We start from the raw sequence: 24,166 nt of genomic DNA on the forward strand, positions 1-24,166 counted from the left end.
GTTCTAATGAAAACTCTTTAGTGAGTCTGTGGATTATGAATATCGCAATAAAACCCCCATTTCTCACAAGATATGTGACGACTGACATTTTTAAACATGATATTTTAATGCTTTAACTCTATTGCATATAGATATCACAAAATCCTCACTGACTAGACGGTGTTGGGGTTACAAAAGAAACGGTTTTGTCACAGTGCACAGAACAGTGTTTCTATTCAGAGGCTCCAGAGTTTGCAAATCTTCACCCCATCTAACCAGGCATCAGCAGATTTTGCCATGCTTGTGCTGTGTTCACACTACTTGGGCAAAAGGTGACGGGTTATGAAGCTTTTTCCAGTGGAAACCTGCTATGTGAAGCAACAACCTGACACTTGTCGCTGTGTGATGCTCGAAAAGCTTTTTTCATTGCTGCAATAATGGGGTGAAGCATCAACCATCACATGCTTCAGTGTTCTCACATATAACACACATAAAGAGCCCAGGGATGGTTGGAGAGGGTAGTTGCGTCAGCGTAGGTGGCCGTGCTCGGCTTACTCTTTTTTGTATGTTTTTACAAGCAGTGTGAATATAGCACGAGGCAGAAGTATGAAACCAATCAATCAAAATCAGCGGTAACTTTAGCGCGACGTTTACATTTTTGGATTTTCGGTGTCTGAAGCTTTTTAAGTATCCATTCGTTTGTCTTAGTTCTACTGGCCGAGAATCTTGTTAAAATAAACTACAGGAACACTAAAAAACTGCAACTGTGTAACAGCCATGCAGCTTCTAATGAACTTTTTAAAATATATCGGGATGTATAAACAATGACCAGAATGTTTAAAATGTTGGTACGCAGCAGACCAGACGAGAGCTTCTTAGATTACATCAGACTGAAGCTCTGCAGTTTCCGATCCCGACGGCACATTGCTGTGGACAAGTGTTGTAAACAAAATGCTTTTCTCTAATCTAATTTGCATCTTTCATGCAGTCATATTAGTGCTTCTAAGTAACCCAGCGCTAAGCGCGCTCAGTGCAAATCGTGCATTCGAGCCACGTCCCAACCCCGCCACCTCTCTTGCCCATTCCCATCGTAATGATCTATGAACAATTATACAGACACACAATATGCCAAGAAAAGCTTTTAGGCAAGCACATTATTTATATAATAAGAGTGCTGACAGCAATGTGACATTTTACATGAACTTTAGTTCATAACACCTTTGGGCACATAGATAAATATATTCACACATTTCAGCTTTCACGAGACACTCTTATTATGGGATATCATTTGTGGCGCAGCAATGACACCGAGTATGAATTCAATATGTGGACACTTCTAAATTTAAGTCTTTGCAAATGCTATTTTTAACTTGAAACCATTCTTTAGGTTTTCCGTCCAGTCAAAAATCTCCCGCTCCATTTGAATTATCATAAATACTTGTCCGCTTCGAACACTAAATTATTAACTGCAATGGATCTGGAGGGCTTTGCTTTTGGGCTTCCACTGAAGATTTATCTAGTGTTGGGAGGTAGCTGGCATTGTAATCAGAGGATCTAATCTCCCGCAAATGGAGGTCGGGCTGGCCAGTCTTCTCAGGGCTGGGGATTCATCATAACTGGGAGGAGGTCTGGGTAATATAATTCCCCACATGCAGACAGGCCAGAGATGGAGGAGGGGTGGGTGCTGGAAGGACTTCTTAAGATGACAGTCTTTCCCTCTGGTTCAGTTAATGCAATTTTGCAGGTTCTGACCTTATGGGCTACCACCGAATTCATGTTATTGCCCTGTCTGTTGATGTGTAGCCTTATCTGGATGAACTGAGTTACCGAAAAAAAAAAGAAAAAGAAAAAAGAAGTAAGTCAACACAATAACCCCGGCCACCTTTGATTAATCACAGCATGGCTTTCTTCGTGTAGCGTTGAGAATATCTGCCTGACACGTATTCCGTTATACCCTCGAGTCACGGACAGACAAACGGCCACACGCGCACACAAACACGCTCGAGCTGCAGCACTGCTTCAGCTCCTGCAGCTATTGCTGCTGATAAACTTGGCTGGCTAATTGCAAGTCAAAAGCTGTTAGCAACTCTGGGTATCAGTGGCCCTGTGGGGGCTTGCTGAGGAGGGCTTTCACACACTGAGCCACCACATGCCGTCACAGCGCTGCTAATGCGCTGTGGCATCTTCCATGGTGCCAGCAGATTGCCTGGGTGGAGACAGATCATCGGGACAAGTGCAAGTGCTGCATTTGGTCGTGCGCTGGTCACGAGAGCGCACACAGAGACCGACTGCGTCAATACAGGCGAAGACACCTACGATCCTTTCATGCTTTTATTCCATAACATTAACTCAATTAATATACCTAACTGTTCCACTATAGGCAGCGGCATCTGCCCTTGGGGTGAGCAATGCTCTAATGCCACTGTAATGTGACAGCTCCCCCGGGGGTCACTAATGTTGCAAAGTCCTCTGTTCACCCACATTCTGCGTTGACAGCAGTTTAAAACATTTGTTTAGGAAATCCATTGTGAAACTTGAGCCATAATTTTGATGCATCTCGGGCATTCAGACATCTAATGTAGATTTACTGCCATTACGGCATCAGCCCATTATTTACATGGGACCCTGTCAAGGGGTACTTTAGCTATTTAGCACTGAACTGCCACAAATTTGGAGGGAGAAGAGAGACACAAAGCAGCAGAGGTCTGCGGTACCAAGACTTTTAAGCCTTGGTGGTTAAAAATCTGAATTCTGCCTCTCTCGTAACGCAGCTCGACTGCATTTTTCACCCCCCCCCCCCCCCCCGCCTCATAGATACCACAAACATTTTAGCACCCATTTGTAACACAAGCTTCGCATTGAAATGTATTAATGTCCAGCTAAAAGCAACGATAACGTGATCCTCACTGCAGTTATTTGATCTGATTTGTAAAATCTCCTCTGAAGCCACAGAAAATGCTCACAAACATTCACAGTCTGAGGAGCAACGAGTGAAAGAACCTCTGGTGGCCCGGCTGACGAGTGCAGACTGATTAAACCTGATTTTAGTCTGTGATGGTCATGGGTGCTGATTATTAGTGGGTATAACATAAAGACACAAAGATTTGAAAATGTTATTGTGATTGCAGCACCTGCAGCCACACAACTGTGAAGTTGTGAAGCCCCCATGCATGCGTTTATTTTATAAATGTATTTTACTTGTTACAATATATTAGTTGTATTTGTAGCACGCACAGCTAGCTAGCTGCAGAATGGGTCGTACCAAATGCAGGTCTCTCATGGGGGGTAGATTAGTTAAATAATTTATCTTAAATGTTGTATATTTTCTTTGACTTGCAAGTTACCTATTTGCTTAGTCTTGTGTTGATTATTATTAATTTGACGTGACTATTAAACTAAGTGTTGGTTGTGCTTCTTTGCTGTTAGATGACTTGTTCGTATTTGCATTCCCCTGTTCTGATCAGCCAATTATTAAAGTCGCCTCCTTTTCTTGTGTTAAATCGGTTTTATTTTGTTTAACAGTTGGTTCAGAGCTATCTTAAGTTATTAATCGGGCATTTCTTTCTTAAACCTCCTGTATTGTTAGTTCATTTTGTATATTTTTGCATTTTTGGGTAAATAAAACTCACCCCCCACCCCTAATTAGCTCAGTATTGAACATGGCATTAGTGAGAGCAACAACATGTAATTATGTTTAAAAAATAGCAACAGTATCAACATCAATCTTAAACTTTTTTATGTTTACTCATTATGACAAAGGGGGTGAGAACACCTTTTGTCCAGAGTTAAAACCTTGATATTTTCAGTGAACATTTTTGTTTTGATTTAGCCATATCTCATATGTATTCTGTAGTAGGCAAACATGTACTATCCCAGGTTTATTTACGTTTTGCACTTTTACAGACTATGTAATGTAACATCTTGGTTTAAGTCAATTCTGACAAGTTTGTTAAGTTAACATGTTCTTTATTTAAAATGTTAATTTGTCTAGCTTGAACTCACCTTACCTACCTGTGTTCCAGGATCAAAAGGAGGAAATGTAGCTTCACTTCCTGTATTTATAGTTTCCTGGTTAGTCTGAGGTCACAGGAAGAGACCAGGTGAAGAAGGGGGAGAATCCTTGTAATTTAATAAAGTTGATTTTAGAGTGTGTTTATGTAGAAATTGATTTATTGTTGTAATATGTATCGATTACACTGTAGGTTTTTATTGCTAGGGAAGAGTAGCAGTATACGTTTGAGTAGGGAAATGTTTGTCTTACCTATGTAATGGAGTAGTACAGGGGTGAGATTGTTTGGTTAAGTGGACTATTTAAGCTGATGAACGCAGGTGTTCGAGGAGGAAGGATCAGGTCAGTGTAGCTGTGTGCATGTGACCTTAATTTCCGTTGATTTAAGTTCAGTTATGTTTATTTGAACTGATTAATAATGGAGTTGAGTTTCTTATTTATTTTTGTAAATATTGCTTGGTCACAAAAATGATGAATAAATCACTCGCTACACTGGACAGCATCTGTCTCCTGCCCTTCTTTAGCTGCTTAGGTCAAGTCCTATCACACTCATTATTTGATGGATGGACAGATCAACAGATATTTTGGTTTTAGAAAGGTTGCAGTCCCCCCTCGACTTTTATGTTGGTGGTGCTCAAAAGATGCAAGCTTCAATTAAACCACGCAACTTCTGATTTGATTGAAGTTTATCAGACAAAGACACACATAGCAAAGAATGAGTTGCTCTGGTTGGGAAATGTTGCCGTCCTGAAGACCTTCACACATTTCTCCTGTGTGGATTGCATTTTCAAAAAGAAACCCCAATCACGCCAGATTTTATTTTGAAATTTAAATGTTCACTAAATGACTCCACAGGACTTTCTGCCAAATTGAGGTTCCGTTTAGGAATAATGCATGTATTAAATTAGCACCGAAATCAAATTTGACATATGGCTAGGATTACTGGAATTGTGTCTTGTAGCTGCAATGAAGTTTGTCTCTGTGTGATGAATGTTTCCTGGCTTCAAGAGCAGTGCAAACACTGAGTTCATTTAGCTCTGTTAGCTAAATGAGCCAGTCCCCATTATCCTGTTGTTGGCAGGATTGATGGTGTTGAGTGTGAAAATGATCTGTTGTTCTGGAAACTTTGGGGCCTTTTGTTTGGATGTAATAAAATATCCACATTCTTTTTTTAAATATATTTTTCATAATGCAAGAAGTAATGAGTAAACATGGACTTCTTAATATAGAAGAACTCAACTCTAGTCATCCAAGTAGTTTGGTTTTATTTGCGGAGGTTTTGAGGCAGAATACATCACAGAAATTTTTGCCTGCATATCAAATCAGACGAGTCTTCACTTCAGCCTCGCAACACTGAAAAGTTACTTTCATCTGAATTGTACAGTGTAGGCAGAACTTTTAAAATGCACCCTGCATATCTTAAAAAAAAAAAAAAATAATAATAATATTGTTTCCAAAAACCTTGTGCTCCTGCCATGAATTGTAAGACATTTAAATCCAGAGCAATTCATAATCTGCCAGTCTGTCTCCACTTTACTGTTTTTAAGCCTTCCAACAGAGGATGGAACCTGACTGCAGGCATTTGGTTCTACTCAGCCATAAGAGCATTAGTGAGGTCGACCTGCGGTCAGCAAACTTGCTCACAGCCAGCGTTCAGTTCCCAGAGGTCTCGCTTGGGGTGGAGGTCACGGCTCTGTGCAGGTCGGTCAGTTTTAGCCACATTAAACTTGGACAAGCATTATATTACTGACCTGAATTTGTACACAGGTACATCATCACATAGATAATTCCCCAAGTGGAAAGCACTATTTTTTTGGTGAAAAATATCATTACAGGATGAGCCTTAATGAGCGCTAAGAAGCTCAACCAAAAACAAGGACCACAACATCTCCTTAAGAGCCAAATCCCACCAAGTTGTTAAAACAAACTCCAACCTGAGCTGCAAGGATGTTCACGCGCACAGCAGAAAGGGCAAGCAGTGATTTCTGATTTTATAAGCCTTTTTCTTGTCCTTTGGAAGCTAAATTTGTACTAAAGGTAAGTACATCAGACTAATATGGAAGTGAAGCTGGGAGGATGGTACGCTATATAGCGTGAGATATGACGTGTAGGCTCAAGGTCTTATCTGTGGCCTCAGACGGGGAATACGAGTCACAACGGCACAGGAATGGATGGTCGGTGAGTGGCTGTCAAATACTCCTCAGACCTCCTAACAGACTCCCTTAACCCCTTTTCCTTTATTTTGTCCCACCTTGTCTCACTAAGGTGCCTGAATAATTACTCCTGCAGCTGCACATGCGCACAAATACAACTGTGCACATGCAGGTTGGCTTATCTGCCACAGGCTCTTGATGCTCGCTGCACCTTAGTTACTGCCAAAGAGTTAAGAAATAAAAGTGTCTGTAAAGAAAAATGACAGCCTCTCACCTATTTTTACCCTCAAGCTGGAAAAAAAAACGACAACAGCCTGAGGGGTTGGCAAATATCCAAATGAGCGTTTGCCTGAAAATAAAGGCTAATTCGGAGACATCGTCTCGGAAATAACTTTAGTTTAACTGCTGTTTCAGTTGCAGTCTTAAGTCAGGAGGCTATGGGGGCTGTGACGAACCTTTGGAAAGAACTAGAATGTCTGAAGTAAAAGAAGAAAATGTGATTAGAAAAGATTGGCATTACTTTTGGCACGAGATTAATGTGTGCGGTATTAAAAACAACAACAGCACAATGGAGTGTTGGACCTTTATCAGGCTCAGCGTGAGTCTCTTATTTCTGCTTTCCGCGGCTCGTTTTATTGAACTGTCATGACTTGTGCGTTTCCTGGGCTTGAAGGGCTCGTTTTAAATTAGCCTCGAACGTTCAATGGCAGGATCACTGAAGCAAGCCCACTCAATATCACATGGCCCAGCGCCTTGTCTTTAAAGGATAATGAAAAATGATAAATGACAAGCTGAGGCCAGTCGTCCCCAAGCAACACCTGTTCTTTTCTAGTGACAGTACAATACAAAACAATGCACCGCCACTGGAGCCCCTCCCACCTTTAAGGAACAAGTCGCTACTGGAAAGCCATAAATTAATCCATTCTCCCTCAAGCATCCAAGCCATTAATTGGGACCAATTTATTTACAAGATAGCATGGAACGTGTGAGGTGGCTAACATTAGTTAGTCCGGTATATCAGAGTGAAAATATATTGGACAGATACGGGTCTGTTAAAAAGAACAGATACCGACCAGTCCCAGCTGATGTGATAAAAGCCGGCGTCTGATTCTGCTTCATGGCCTCAGTCTGTAAAATCCGTAATCAAACCTGCCTCACTTGACCTTCAGGAGCTGCTAAAGTGCTGCAAAGGATTTCATTAGTCTGAATGGATATGATAGTTTTACTATTCAATGAACAAAAGACACTTCTGCACAGAATGGATTCTTGAAATAGAAGGAAATTAATGCGGTCATATTTAAAGGGGACCTGTTACGGAGATTTCCAGCTTCGTACTTTTTATTCTTGATTCTACCTGAGCAGCTTCACGTGATTCACGGTTCACAGTAATCCTTTTTTTGGATGTTCATGAGGCTGTTAGAAACAAGCTGTTTTAGCAAACTTTTGGTTGACTGACTGGGGAACATTACTTTGCTGCAACATGGCCTGAAAAGCACTGTCACATAATTACCGTATTTTCCGCACTATAAGGCGCACTTAAAATCCTTATAATCCAGTACACCTTATGTATGAATTCTGGATTTTATGTGGTACACGGCGCTCAAAATTCTGTCAAAAAATGTTTTAGTACGACTTTGGTAAGCTACGAAGCTGAACCGCTTGATGGATTGTCGGAGCATTACAGCTACCGTAGTCAGGAGCTTTGCGAAGTAATCTGGGTCCAAAACTCCGTCCGCTTCAGATCCCAAAGTCAAACGAACACTGCGACATCACTGAGAGTTAAAAACTATCTAAATTCTTGCATCTTTAATAAAATGATCAGTGTTGCTGCTTTACCAGGCATAACAATTATGTTTAACACTCAGGCATCCATGAAAACAGAATTCATTAAATTTAACAAAGTTAGAAGTTAGCAGGAAGTTAGCTTGCTAGCTTCCACCTAAACATGATATAGCATGTTCTGACTGAGAGATTTATGAAAAAATTTAAATGTACAGCTCTGCTATCACTTCCAACTTAAACGAAGACAGAAAACTAAACAGCAGTGACTTTTGTAGGGTTACTGAATTTGGGCTAGCTGGTATATAATGATGTGCTACATGATCGCTAGCAACACAGCTATGTTAGCATAACATAAACAGTGAAGCTGGAGGATGAATGCTAATGCTTGTTTCGCATAATGGGCGTTATAATTCGGTGTGCCTTATGTATGAAAACAGACCCGTTCATCAACAGTGTGCCTTATAATCCGGTGCATCTTATGGTCCGAAAAATACGGTGGCAGATAACTACATCAACCTCATATTGCATCTCAACACACCAACAGGAAATAACTTTCCTTTGAGGAAAGAAAAGATGAGCTTTCGGGTTAACGTGTGATCACAAAGCCATTAAAAAAAAAAAAATGCAGAAGATTATTACACATGTACTGTATATATATGTGTACACACACACACAGTACCACAGAACAATAATCCAGACAGTTAAAGCTTATTACACTGCGACCTGCTGCTCACTGATGGCTGTTTCCCTCCAAGTCTAGTGTATTTACACGAGGCTGTAACTGCTTTCTAATCGTCACACAACCTTTAAATAAGGTGCAGCCGTAGGTGAAGCAGTTGAAATATCTCTGCGCTGCTATTTGTGTATTACATGTTTGTATTGATGAGAAACCTTACTTGGCAGGGACACACGAGGACATGGCTCACAGTGAAAACTAAAACTAAGGCAAACGATTTTATTTTAATTAAAAATGTTAGTTTGTTTTCCCTTTTTACATAAATAGTTTTTTATACACACGGATGGACAAAAGACTTTCCGAATGGGGTTGATTGTATTTGATTCATCTCATTTGTCCCTCATAACATGAGACTTTTGTGCCCTCGGGGACTGCTTTATTGCGTACTGAGATATTTTTGAGTTAGCACATTCAGTCCTCTCTAATCTTTCTTTCCCTTTTCTTCTAAATTCACACAACCTCTTTGTTGGTTTCATTTATTAAAACTACATTCATAATTATTAGTACAACTTCATTAAAAGTTGCATATGGGACCACATCCAAGCTGAACTGTTTGCACCGTTGTGTATCTGCGTGAAAAAAAAACCCACATTATTTACTTCCACGAAGGTCACATCTCCCCTTGCACCATCACTTTGATCAACAGTGCAAAACGGCACCGCAACACTTCACTGCTCTGCCTATACAATTATGCAATCTGCCTATAGAGCAATCTATTACGACTGTAACTGAGTGGAGAAAATAACAACTGTGTAATCAAAGCCTCTAATGTGCTCTGCAAGTTGCTGTGATCCCAATTTAATTTATTTAATCAACAAACGAGACTTGATATTGCACTCGCAGCTTGGATTCCCGCGTGAGATTGTTCTGCATCCCGGGACGTTGTTTATTATTTTCCTTTAGTCATCACATTTAAGAGAACAAGAAGAGATGATGGGCTTTGTACTTCAGCACATCAGATAAGCCGATCTCAATGAATGAAGTGTTTCCCACACATGCTGTAGGTGTGGCGATACCATACAAAGAACACAATGAATAAACTAAGAATCAAATCAATACTTCCTACTGAGCAGCCGAAAATGAAGCTTCCTCGTGATGTTGCGACTGCAGTGACATGGAAGCATCTTTCGGATAGAGGAGATCACTTTTAACCTACCTTAACAATGTCTTCATTTGAGGACTTGCACTGCACGAAAGCCGAGACGTCAGTGACTGCCCCGTTCATCTCAATCGAGACCATTTTGACAGGAATGGCCACAGTGCGTCCGGTCAGAATGGCCGTGTTGATAATCTCGGTGTCCTACGGAGACAAAAAATAGACATGGCATTCACGAAACAGTGAGAGGCAGAGAGTGATTTTCCTTGATATTTCATCAGTATTACTCATGTCCACATTTAAAGCCATTACCATCAGGGCTCCTGTGCCTACTAGGTGATACTCTCAGTGGCGGAGCAGAACTCATTACTCTATACTGAGACGTCTTTCATTGGATTTCATCAACTGACATTTTTATTTCTGTGCACTTTTCTTCCAAATGGGGATGAAATGGACAGAAAAGTAATAACCACCTCTTTCCCCCCCAATTCTGTAGAACCTCGAGTAAAAAATTCAGACAAACAAGACATTTACTGTACTGATGCACTGTGACGGACCTAACCTTTATGCAATTCTAGCTGGAACACACAAGTCTAAGGCACACTTGGATGCATCACTGAAATCCTAATTACTCTGGAAAAAGCGAGAGAAAGTGCTGCTGTCAGTGTGAGATTTCAGAGCAATGTGTTAAAATAGCTTTTAATGGGAGGACGTATGACAGAAAAGCTCATTTATTCAGGCCTAATGCATCCATTTTTGTTCATTCATTGTCCATTCAACAGGCTACATGATTATTCTAGTTTGAATCAACAGCCATGCGGGTAAAGGAGAGAAAGTATAGGGTAATTAGAATTTGAATCAGCATAGGGCGCGAAGGGCAATGTCTCAGTTGCCCATATTATCAAAAATCTGTCAACCGTAGTCGAACTGCTGGGATGGTGTTTGATTTGATCATAAACAACAAATAATAATAATAATAATAATAATACATTTTATTTAAATAGCGCCTTTCAAAGCACCCAAGGACACTGTACAACAGATAAAAACTGGAAATATACACAATGGTAAAAATAGAAGATAAAAGTTAAAACATACAGAAATTTAAGAATAGGCAATTTTAAACAGATGAGTTTTGAGGGTGGACTTAAAAAGAGAGAATGAACTAATATTTCTGAGGTCCGGGGGTAGGGAATTCCAAAGTCGAGGGGCAGAGCAGCTAAAGGCCCTCCCTCCCATTGTGATCAGACGAGCAGAGGGAACAGAGAGAGAAAGAGAAGATGAAGATCTGAGGCAGCGGGATGGGAGCTTCATCTGTAGGCAATACACAAAGACTACCTGAAAAAATAGGAAAATGATACAGATACAGCTGCAAATCTGTGCCATGATTCCATAGGTTTTATTCAGCTGCCTCTTCTCTGGTGCACACAGGAAAAATGTAGAAAGCAGAAAGGGAAAGGAGTGGGCGGCTTTATATTAAGGCATTTCTTTCACACACGTTGGACACTCTTATTCAAGTTTAGAAGTGTTGTTGCTAGTTTGCTGTCTAATTAGTTAACGTCTCTCTTGTTTTCATGCAGCCTCAAAAAAATGAACATAAGTGCTAGAGAAAAAAAAACCCCCAAACATCATCCCAGAACATGAGCAGAAATCTTGCTGGAACACGTGAGCACACAAGCAGTTCTTAAATTAATCATAAAATGAATTCATGCCTTAGATAGGCACAACCAGAGATAAAATCAGTCTGCTATCAGACAGAATTGTCAACTCATTACACTCTGACTCGCAGATCTAGACCAAGGCAAACACAAAAGAGGACAGAAGTAAGAATTAAAAGGACGTCATTCCTGTGTGTCTGCTGGCTCATTTTTAATCAAAACCGAAAATGTTTGAAATTAATACAACTCGCGACAGCCTCACTGTCACTTTTTATGGGGCATGATTTTTTTTTGGCTTCTTTTACATTAGTAAGGACATTTCCACTTTAAATCAGAGCAGAAACAGTACAAATCTGTGCATAAAAATATACCCGATAACTTTCATTTCCTGAGACCAGAGCCCCCTGCATAATACCAGCCCGCTCAAAAATAGTGGAAATGGGCGTTAATTTGCATTTACTGTTAACAAACTCCATCCATCCATCCTTCCATCTTCATCCGCTTTATCCGGGGCCGGGTCGCGGGGGCAGCAGCCTAAGCAACAAACTAAGTTAACAAACTCATCTTTAGAATTTGTGCTTCATTTGGATGAGAGCTTGACTAGTATTCACAGCGTCCTTATTTGGGTTTCAGACTAACAAATAAACTTCTGCAGTCTTGACTATTGACAGCTAAGACTGCAAAAGAGCAAGGTACTTTAGTCTCTACGAAATAGGATTTGCAAGCGCATATATATATAGTATCATTTCTTTAACAGTGAGCGTTTCCATCAAAGTTCAATCATGAATCATTGATGTAGCAAAAAATAGAACAAGTACAGAACTTTCAAGAACTTTCTTGACTAGAGTTAGAAAACAGTAACTTCACTGAGTGCTACCTGATAGAAAACCCTTTTGCTTTTTGCCAATTTTATTAACCAAAAAAGAGAAACTGCCAAACAACCGGCATTGCTCTGAGAGAAACTGCTTTGTTAATGCCAGAGGACAGGGGAGAATGGCCAGCAGCAGTAACTCCAATTACCACTCCTTACAACCAAGGTATGCAGAGGAGCACCTCTGAATGCACAAAATGTCTTAGTCGATGGACTAGAGTAGCAGAAGACCACACTGTGTACAACTCCTGTCAGCTAAAACACGAAACTGAGGCTACATTTACATCACCTCACCAAACTTGGACAATATAAGATTATCTTGGAGCACTTTGAGCCCCTGATGTTCAGGTTAAATAAGCATCATACACCACAGCCTACCCAAATTTGCTGCAGACCAAGTTCATCCCTTTATACCTACAGCACACCCAACCCATGTCACATAGCTCAAATCATCTCAAACTGGTTTCTTGAGCACGACAATGAGTTAACACTCTCCACAATCACCACATCCAAGTCCAGAAGAGCATCTCTGGGATTCGGTAGAATGGGAGATTCACATCACGGATGTGCACCAACTGTGTGATGCTGTCATGTCAATATGCACCAAAATCTCTGATCAGGTGAATCTGTGCCATGAAGATTTAAGGCTTTCATTGCTTCCTTTTGGCTTCAAAAGGCAAAAGGGGTCCAATCCAGTACTAGCAACGTGTACCTAATGAAGTAGTTGCATGATATTACACTAGGTATTACTGAAGGTACTAGAGAAGCCTTTTTATGATTCACAGTAACCAAAAATAATGCTTATTTATTTTAAGTTTTTGTACTTTCTGAAACAAAACATGAGTTTCCTTCTCTGTCCGTTTACATCAGTCTTGTTAGTAATTGGCTGCCCTTCAAAAACAGAAGGTTTGAACAGCCAGTGGGTGAGATGTAGCTCACAGAGATAACCATATTAAAGACATGCCTTCACTATAGCATCATAACAGATTCATGAGTGGAGCTTTTATTTCTGTTCTTTTATATTTAAAGAAAAGTCTATTAGGTCCTCTTTGACCTCTATTATAAATCTATATTAGTTTCTTGCTAGTACCTTATTCCTTGTATCTGTATTATCCACATGCATTTATATCCTTTTAAAAGGATCTGAACCATTAGGGGAACAGCATGCTTTTTGGCAGTTGTATTAACCAAAAATATGTTCTCATCCCAGTAAAACCCCATGATTAAACAATCTATTTCAAAGACCTTTTGTTTGGAATAAAAAAAAAATGTGTTCAACAAATTCTAGCATTAGAATTGATTTGTTTTTGTTATTGAAGTTAAGGCATCAGGCATGAAAAGCAGCCTTTTTTTTTTTATTAGCTTAGAGTGTGGGGCCAATTTATGGGAAGCAAAGCACACCAGACCACCTTGGATAACTGACTGGACTCTAGGGGACAATCCTAATTGAAAGACATCCTCCCTAAGCTCTCCTTGCTGTTCCAGCATCTGGTAAATATTACAAAACACGAGACACTTTACCAGTAAATGTGTGCTGCAATGGGATCTCTAATTATACTTCCCTAAATTCAAGAGAGAACAACGATCAGTCATCAGTTTGCTCGGCTATTGTTTCACTTATTTATCAAGTTCTTCAGGAAGCAGTGAAACCGTTTTTTAAATACACCATGGCAAACATTAAAAATGCTGTTGTCATCTTACTGAACACAAGTGGATTAGTTTTGTGACTTTAAAAGCACAAAACTACAATTCAAACTGGCGCACCCGACATCATTAGGCCCAGGTAAAAAAATATCAACTGGGCTAAAGCCTGATTATTTTTTTCATGTCATAGAGGGAGGATATCTCTAAAAACGTCATCCGAGAACTGTAGCTCTGCCTGTATCAAATCAAGACCACATGCTGCTTGTGAGGGGCAACCTTACTTTTAAAGTTTGAAATAATATGGCGCCCGGTTATTTAAACGAACTCCTCAACATGTATGACCCCAAAAGAGCACCGAGATTGTCTCTTAGCACAACCAAGGTCTCGATTGAAGCGTAGAGGAGAGCGGGCCTTCGCAGTAGCAGCACCCAGACTCTGGAATAATCTGCCAGAGGAGATTCCTACTTCAGAGTCTATTCAGTCTTTTAAATCGCGTCTTAAAACTCACTTTTTTACTTTGGCTTTTAATTCGAGTTCAGTATGAGAACCATCAGGCATGTTTTATTTATTTTTTTAAATTGTTAATTCATTGTCTTCTCATTTATCTGTATTTGTTTCTCTAGTGTTTTTTCTTGTTTTTAACCGATTGTGAAGCACTTTGGTCAACTGTACAAAACAATTTTGAATTGAATTGAACCAACCAGAAGACAGAGCTGGCATCATGCAACTTTGAATCGTGCATATCTATTCCAGTAGAATCCAACAATAAGATTGTCAACTTGGAAATAAGCATAACAGGTCCCCTGTTAGTGAACGTTTCCCAATTTAACCAAATAAATCAAGAAAAATAACCTTTTAAAAAAAATAAATAAATAAAATTCTGTAATATTTAGTTTTACAATTTTATAACTTTATAAAATGTGTTCTGTTTGAGATGATTGTGTGTTTGTGTGTGTATGTAATGTCAGTTTCCTCTAAGTTGTGATTACAGACGTTGTACAACCCATTTCTACACATCTTAGTTGCAAATGCCCACAGAGGTCTGGGTTTGTGGAATAATGAGGCGAGTTTACTTTGCGTGTGAGTCCACAAAAAATGCTCAACTATTACCATCTCTAGCTGCCTTTGAATAATGTAAGCAAATACTTTTTGCCAGATGTGTGTCTTTATAAATGCACAAGCGTATACATTTGAAAATAACACATGACTTGAAGCTCTAGAGTTTGTGCAACGCAAAACATCATTTTTTATTTAACATCTGGTCGATGCTGTGGCAGAGAGCAGCTAATGGAAGAGGGAATCTGGCATAACTGTTACTCCCTCCTCTGCAGTTCTCTCTCTTAAAAAAAAGTCATGTGAAAGAGGGCTTTAGTGGTTTGGTGTTAATAGCGGCTCAAAATGTGCAATAAGCCCCGGGGTTGATTTAACCTTACCACCCTGGAATTGTTTCACTTTTGACACTTTAAATTCACCAGTAATTCCTCCCTTTTCCTCCCCCTTCCTCCTCTCATCGGCAGCGGGTGAGCTGTAGTTAGCACACAACCCGGGGACGTCCACCTCTCTGTGAGACGCTCTTCTTCATTCTTCGTCCTCGCCGTTCTCGCTCCTCGTTCGCTGTTCGTGACTCCACTCTAGACATTCATCTCTGTCGCTTTGTGACACAAGAAGCATCATTTTTGTATTTTAGGGACAGAACCGCCTCCCGCCTCTGTATATCCACAGTTTCACAAAGAGCCGATTTGTTCTACAGGCTATAAGTGGGCGTTTGCCACCAGCTGAAAAGTGCTAGTGGATCTGCATCTGTGGCGAAGCTTAAAATGAGTACAGAAAAATGAAGAAGATGAAGAAAGATGTGCAATATCAGAGTCAGATTCTTGTTATATCATTAGAGTTGTTTTTCTTTGACCACTGTACTCTTAACATAATTAGTTTCCGCTCTAAATATTTTAGTACCTTGACCTGGGCAGCAAAGAGATGCTAATAAAAAAGCCCTTGGGACACATTGGTTGAACTGATAAATATGCAGCGGTGTTCATGTTTGTTGCGATAGTTACTCTGCAATCTGGTCATAAAATCATCCTGTTTATACTTTGTTGCTAGACGATGTTCCTGTTAAGGGCTGGAGAAACATGCACCTGCTGCAGGGTCAGATCGGTGCTGAGAATTCAACGTTCATAACCATCACCATCAATCAGTCATAGCCAGCAAATTACTCATGTCCCCCCCAAATAACCACAGCGACTTTGAAAACACAAACAATCACCACTATGTGGAACTAGCGGCAAATAAAAAGTTTCATGAAAACTTGCCTCAACTTCTTTTATGTTGTCCTGTTCCTGAACTTCTGCCAGTGCACTTTTGCACCACTTGCAGTATTCTGCATTATGATGCATGCTGGATCTCTTCCATTGTGTCGAAATGGGAGCTATTTAGCCTTAGCATAATTTTGGGTAAGAAAGCAAAGCTGCAGCAATGGGGCAGGTTGCCCCAAAGCTGAGGTCGTTATCACAGATGTGACGGTTCGACCCTTTAAAGATGAACAAAAAAAAATGCTTCTGCTTTCACTCTTGACCTAATGTGACGGCTTCGGGCTTGGACACTGCAGTCTCTGCTAGTGGCATGTGCTGTTTGGTCTCTGGGTCATAGCAGGAGACCCAACTCTCATCACCGGTAATGATCCTCGACATGAAGGTTGTGTCAGTCTGACACAGAAGTTGATGTTTGCTTTCAGCACAAGTTTGATGTTCATGGTGAAATCACGTGAGTGGTGAGAACAGGACCCCTACAGAGTTGTCTAAACACGGCTGGAAGAGGAGCTGGAAGCCCCTCTGTGCTGCCTGAGGGGGAGACCTTCAAGGGGAGAGGAGCTAAACTTAAGCTACTTAAGAATCTGCGACGATCAGTTGGACTTCTCCTTTTGCTCTGATAGACCCACCTGTTTTCAGTTTGCATAGTTTCGATCATCGGTTCTGAAAGTGTGTTACATTTCTATCTGGACCAGAAGGATCATCACTCTCACTCTTTGATATGAAAAAAAAAAAAGCCTATCTACAAGATACTCTCCTTTTTCAAGGTGACCATATTGGATCCTGACATCTGGAAATAGTAAATGTTGCCTGCTAATAATTGTTTTTTAGGTTTAGGCTAAAACCTAAAAAACAAGCAATCCTTGATAGACTAATTGGAAGCACTCTAAATTCCACTGATGTGAAAACGTTTTAAATTGATCAAGCCTGACTGGTCTCATTGTGCAATTTGTTACAGATCATTTTCTTCATTTTAGTTTGAAAACACAAGCAGGGAAGTATTTTTAGCGATGGCCATGAAATTCCACAACAACTAAAATAATAAAATGACAAGAATGCCTCCTTTTAGCATTTACATGATGGCTGCGCTTAGCGACTGCAACTGAAAGCCATTACAATAAACAATTCGACCAAGCGAGGAGAGAGTAGAGGTGGCAAATTCTTCCATGCAGCCTGGTTTGGATTGCACATTTTACAGGGCAAAGCCATATAGGCAGAAATCTATTTCTGCAATGCAGCGAAACACATCTGGGTGCAAGATGCATGCTAATCCCAAATATCAAGGAGCCCAGAGATATTAAGCGAACCTTATGTTGCAACAGATGTGAAGCACACAAAGTCATAACTGCAGCTCAAGTATATTTAATGGAGCTTTAGATGCAGAACTGTTGTAATTATGCAAATATATAACAGATAACCAAGAGCTGTTATTAGAAGCACAAAGCCTCAGGAGTTGTCAGTGTAGAGCTCCTTCTTATGTCTTAAAATATTTTTAAAAGCATATTTTCTGTATTGTAAGAGAAAACATTAGCTAACGTTGTACTGGTAGAACAGCTTAACGTTTGAAAAAGGGTTGATGGCCTTCGCTCCTATGAATATGCAAACATCCTCAGAAAAAAGCTTTGAGCAATTCTTAGACATTTACTGCTCCACGCAGTCTGCTGTATTATGCGTCATGAACAATACAGTTTCATTACTGGAAAAATAGCGGATTTCAATACGCTAAACAACTCCGTCAAAACCACAAAAGAGTTAAGTACAAAGGCAGGTGTAGCTGGATGTTCTCAGCACTGCTTGGCTGGTTAATTTCTCTTTGCTTCCATAATCTTTACAACGCTCAATAATTGCCACCTTTCAAAAGGCAAAAAGGAAGAGTCTAGATTAGAAGAGTAATGGACACTTGGACTGGTCGGCTCTGAACAATCAGTAAGTCGCTGCAGACGGCGTAGGTGTTGATTGGATGTATGTGCAATGGCAAGCTGTCTGTGTGCAGAATGCTCTGCACACATTGTATACTGAAACTAGACCTGCTGAAGAATGACTGTGTGCTGATTAAAAGGAAAAATAGTATTAAAAAAATAAAATCTTCAAAATTAAGTCAGGTTTGCAAGGAAGCAGAAAGTGAATGGCTATTAGACTTTTCAGAAGAAATACGTAAAAATCTTGTACTGTACGGTTACTTTTTACTGTTAAATGACTAATCCTGCAAAAAAATTGCTAGAAAAACACAGGAAATGTACAGTAATGTAACATTTTATATAAACAAAACTGAATACTGTAACTGATTAGCATTCCAAAGTGTAGATTATTCTATTCTATACATTCTCTTCCTGTTTAAATAAATCACTGAAGTGCCGTAAAATACTGGTGACTGTAACAGCCGGTTTTATTTAACAGTAACAAAGTGAAACATCTGTTTTGTGCACCAGTACTTACAAATTGGTATGCAGTATTTACAAAAATATCTAGAGTATAATGTATTTCTCATTTGCAATATAACAGACTGTCTCTTATTTACCAAAGCTGTGTTTTTTTCCACTGTACTTTTAGTTTAGTTGTAGTAGAAATGAGTCCCTGTTATTCAGAGCCTTACATAAGCATGTTGCAGCACTAACACATTGTCAAGAGTTATATTCTACAAGGGTACTGAGCTTTTAAAGAAACCAACCAGTGTATTATTCTGCTTCTATGGAAGTCACACAATGGCTAATGTAATAGTCCACACAGAATTTGGCTCATAATATCAGACCTAGTGATGGTTTTACTAGAAAAATATTTTGTGACCGAATAATGTGTTATATTTCAAAGGCTTAAGGCAGAAACCTTCACTAACAGCTTAACTATAAACTACTAGCATTTGAAATTAAATAATATTGAGTAAAATAAAATGAATATGAATTTTAAAAAATTACATCCATATGAATTTGTCATTACTCACCATGGCCAGAGGGATGATGGCCTGAATGTCCCGCTGCACTACCGTCAGTTCTGTCACGACCTTCTCTGAATCAGGTGGTGGGTTTTGTCCCTTATAATCAATGTTCCAGTTGATCCTTCTGGTTACCGAGAGGCTGGTGAAGTTCTCCATCTCAAAGTCCAGCTGCATCACCTCGACATTGCCCACAACATCCCTGCCAGACCGCAAGGAGACAGCCATCAAACAGAGCCCAGCGTAAATGTCAAACACTACTCATAGCAACATATTCAAACGCAGGAGAGTTTACATAAGCAGACATTCTGGCAGCATATTCGTTTTCAGTGATGAAATTGTTGACTAGATAGTGCTTAATTATTAAAAATGTCATTTAGTGTGTGGTTGACACACTGCTTTTAATTTTTTTTTACGCTGTCCCCGAGTTACCCTTGAGTTGAAACGAAGAAATAATGCATTCATTAAGACTTCAGCGTGTGAAACACTGCAGCCAAGAGCTTTAGAGCTGAATAGATACTTCTCAGATGGCGCAGTTTCAGTATTTGTTCTTCACTCAAAGCGATTCTACATTTACATATCTGTAAGTAGAACTTTTTGTAGACCTTCAATAGAACACCATATATATAAGTTCTGCATATATTCATATACAGAACTTGCTCCTTATATCTGGAACAAACTCCCAGAAAGCCTCAGATCAGCTGAAACACTCAGTTTATTTAAATCCAGGTTGAAGACTCACCTGTTCTCAGCTGCATTTGAATAAAGCACCAAATCCACACTTTAAGCTTAAATTTCAAAACTTACATTTAACTACTGATTTTATCTACTGTTCTGATTTTATCTGTTTTGATTTTATATACTGTTTTGTTTGTTTGTTTGTTTGTTAATTAGTTAGTTTATTTGCTTGTTTTAATCAATTTTAAATCATGCTTTTTATTTGTTCTTGTTTCTAATGTCTCTGTAAAGCACTTTGAATCACCTTGTTGTTGAATTGTGCTATACAAATAAACTTGCCTTGCCTTGCCTTGCCTACATAAGCAGGTGATCACCTCCAAAATAAGGCCGTAGCTTTTTCTCTCTTGAATAGAAAGGAGCTGTTTGAAGATTGATCACAGTTTTGTGGTTGGATCAGTGAATCAATGGCCACAAAGCTGCCCTGGACAAGACCTCTGATTAAAATCTTGGCTCTAGGATTTGGTTTTTGCTCTAGTCAAATCAATGTCGCGCATTCAGCAGAGCTCAGAGGAGTTGTCAGCCATAGTCGATGATGACAACGCCCTATTGCAACTTTTCATTCAGTCGGCGGGATCATAAACAGCTCCTTCACTGTCTTCATCAGATTTCCTGACAGATACAAGGTAGATAACAATGCTATAGAATCTTAAAGGTCATAGCCAGGAGCAGACTGAAACATGAGTTTAGATTGGGTCATTATTCCACCCCGTTCTGCTCATGCAACCCAGCAGAATGCTAATATTGCTGGCTCACTCTACCGTCTGTTTAGGGATATCCAGATATCAGGTTTTTATTTTTACTTGGCAAGTAAATTACAATGTAAATTGTAGTATTTATAACAGCAATAATCTTTCAAATGTAGCAAACATTTACTAGGAATATACCGATTACAGCAAAGAACACATGTAGAAAAGCAGTCATATAAAATAATCAGGATATACTTTTAGAACAGAGAGAGAGAGAGAGATACTTTTATATGTTTTTATATCAAAACATCAAGTACAAGTATCCAAAAACTTCAATTCAATTTCATTTATACAGCGCCAAATCACAGTAACAGTCGCCTCAAGGTGCTTTATATTGTAAGGTAGATCCTACAATAATAGATACAGAGAAAAACCCAACAATCATATGACCCTCTATGAGCAAGCACTTTGGCGACAGTGGGAAAGAAAAACTCCCTTTTAACAGGAAGAAACCACTGGCAGAACCAGGCTCAGGTAGGGGGCGGGGCCACCTGCTGCGACCGGTTCAAACTGATCTTCAGCTCACACAGTGTTTCAGCTGGTGTTCTGGATCCACCCAGTTTCTGACTGGCACTTATTTTTCAGTATTTAACTGCATCTCCTTTTAATTTTCTCCCTTTCTCAACCAGCACTACTTTGGCCGCCTTGCAGAGAGAAAGGGAGGATGTTGCATGTTGTTGCTGTTGTGTGAATTTGTGTTTTTATGCTAATTGTTTTGTTTTTCTTACTAACTTTAAGTTTAGGTTTAAGAAACACGCACTCAGTCACAAATTTCTTTGGTTTCTTGGAAAATGAAAGCGCTTTCTAACGGTAACATTTCAGACACGACAGCAGTATTTCTCGAGGTCTCGCACTGGAACTTAACACCCAGCCATCAGCAGACAGCGTGCTGAAATTTTCTCATTTTAACTAATGATATGGTTACATTTTGAAAAATAAGGAACTATCTTAAAGGCAGGGAACAAAATAATTGGCATGTACTGTAATTACAGTGCACAGTTAAAGAAAAAACCTGATATTAGATGTTTTTAAATGTTCCTATATCCTTTACTTATATAAGAGTGTCAAAGGGGGCATTATTGAGAAATAATAGTTTTCTAATGGTTTTCCTACTCACTTTATTAAGTTATCATATACAACGACTTATTCAGGGATTGACTTTAAATGAAACAGAGAGAAGGGTCTTGTCAATAACCAATCACTGCTCCCTAATCTCGCCAGCTTTCTCCTTCTATCCAAAGGTCTCAGTGTTGAGTCTGTGCAAGGAGATTGCAAATTCTGTTCTGCCTCTCACTTTGGAATAGACGTCATTAAATGGGCTGCAGATTTGCTTCTAACCGATCGATCGCTATTGGTAGGTAACCTGATTGTTCTCATGGCCATGCACACAAACTATCTGAGCACCATCGCCCTTTGTGCCTCCATCTACCAGAAACTTTTGCTTATCTTTTTACTATCACAACCACGCCAACGATTCAAGACCCACAGCGGCCTTCTTATTATGAAAATTCTACATGTTGGGCTTGTAATCCTCAGGTTCAACAAGCCTAACATTAAACAATCTCGCTGATGGTGAAGAGGCAAATTAATTCTCTTTCCAGCTGCTGCGAGAATCATCCCACCCAAGCCTCACCTTTAGCGAAAACTGAAACAGTAGCTATCTGTCCTTCACAAAAAGCAGAAAGCCATCCCAGCATTCAAGCTGAGAGGCTTTTAATGAAAGCTGGATCAAACTCCATGTACAACCGTCCGCCCACAAAAGGTTCCTCTCAGGAACACCGAGATGAGATCTCAGCCTATTTGTCTCGACATCACTCAGTGAAAACAAACACCTCCGTCTGTCTGTGACACACTCAAACTGTCATCAATACGGCCCACTAGAGTGAGTGCAGGTACAGCCGCTCAATACTATGTTGCCTGCCACCATGCTGGAGGGAAGGAAAATGGTGTTCACAATACAGTGGTTTAGGTTAGAGGGCATACTTCTTTTTTATGAGAGTGAACTGCAAAATATGAAACTGTAGCTGAGAGCTGCAGAAGAAAAGCTCGGATTTTTTGACTCAAAGGAGCTGTAGATTCACTTGACATTATGACATTAGTTTTTAGATCTGAATCCAAAGAGCAGATCTGAGGAATTATGGCACTGCTATCTGTTACCACATGGCTTAACATGGCCTCTCTGCCTCCTTACATTGCTGTTATCTGCATCGTGACTCCACAGAACAACTCCAGAGATTTTTGTCTTGCCAGTTAATGCCACTTCATTTTCTGCTTGGCTGTATTACAGACAGAAAAATAATCTTAAAAGCAAAGAAATGCACAGTCAGCTCAGTCAAATCACAGCCAAGGTCTGGTTCAAATCCACGGGCCACCTGGGGTGTTTCTGTGTGGAGTTTGCAGGTTCTCCCTGTGCCTGCATGGCTTCTTCCCACAGTCCAAGCACATGCACGTTAGGTTAACTGCTGATTTGAAATTGCCCATAGGTGTGAATGTAAGTGTGAATGTTGTCTGTCTCTATGTGTTGGCCCTGTGATAGACTGTGGACCTGTCCAGGTGTTTACCCTGCTTCTCACCCGGTGGCACCTGAATGACCCTGAATTAGATAAGTGGAAGAAAATCAATGAACAGGTATCAGCTCTAGTGTGTTTTGGTACACATTTTTTACAACAATCGTCTTCATCCGATGAATGTCCCCGTGTGCGTTAGCTACTTTTCTGGAGGAAATCCTGCACGGCAGACCCACTCATGTGACTTTTTCTCCCGTTTACAATTTTCCGATGGTTCACTTTGAAATGTCAGTGCTGTCACTGTCCTGCATTGATGCCCTGATTTCCCATTGCTGTAACCCGTCCACCACAACAACATACACCTAATTATATTAGCCCCAATTAATTCTCCTGCTGAACTAAATCAAACCAGACTCGTCCAACTCACTGTGTATGTGTAGTGTACCTCATTAGATAACACTTTTTAACTATTTTAATTGGGATCCAAATCAGTGTGTGTGTTTTTCACCAAATGAGGCCATTCTGTGGAGGAACCTAGCATTTACATTTTAGGAGACAAACTCCAGCTGTAGACGATCACAAATACCTGCGAATCATAGTTAAACTTTAATTTGAGTCTTAAATTTTAAAACGTTTTATTATTACATTTATTCTGGCTGACTTTATATAGAAACAAAACGACATGTCCACACATCTCCCATATTCATTATTATATTACAACATGGTCTAAATGGTTTAAACCTGTTACAGTTTTTATAAAAAAGAACTTTAAAAGGTTTTCAATAAATAACCATCGTCATTTTTTTTATTTTACAGGCGCGGAGATTACTCCGTTTTTTGCTAAACATACTGCCTTATTTCTGATATTATAGACAATACATACAACATTTAAATGCCCTTTATAGATATGGTTGTATTAATCAGTTATCAGTTCTGTGGGCACCGAGATGATTTTGTCCTCCTGTTGCCATCGTTGGTATGTTGTTGTTGTTTTTTTAAATATGTGTAATGTTGT

The 24,166-nt window shown here is 39.7% G+C and overlaps 1 protein-coding gene across 1 annotated transcript in view; it reads right to left on the bottom strand.

Annotated features, from left to right (window-relative positions):
• tmem132e (transmembrane protein 132E) overlaps positions 1 to 24,166 on the bottom strand; it is a 425,465-nt gene that overhangs the window by 35,868 nt on the left and 365,431 nt on the right. Inside the window, exons 4-5 of the mRNA XM_085364711.1 lie at positions 19,170 to 19,362; positions 9,816 to 9,959 (exon numbers count right to left, since the gene is read on the bottom strand). Of these exons, the coding sequence (XP_085220837.1) occupies positions 9,816 to 9,959; positions 19,170 to 19,362 (337 nt within the window). The remainder of the gene's footprint in view (positions 1 to 9,815; positions 9,960 to 19,169; positions 19,363 to 24,166) is intronic.

The sequence above is a fragment of the Diplotaxodon limnothrissa genome, linkage group LG10 (assembly GCF_057381915.1).
Source record: "Diplotaxodon limnothrissa isolate DT_005_m linkage group LG10, D_limnothrissa_male_GT1.1, whole genome shotgun sequence".
Taxonomy (NCBI): domain Eukaryota; kingdom Metazoa; phylum Chordata; class Actinopteri; order Cichliformes; family Cichlidae; genus Diplotaxodon; species Diplotaxodon limnothrissa.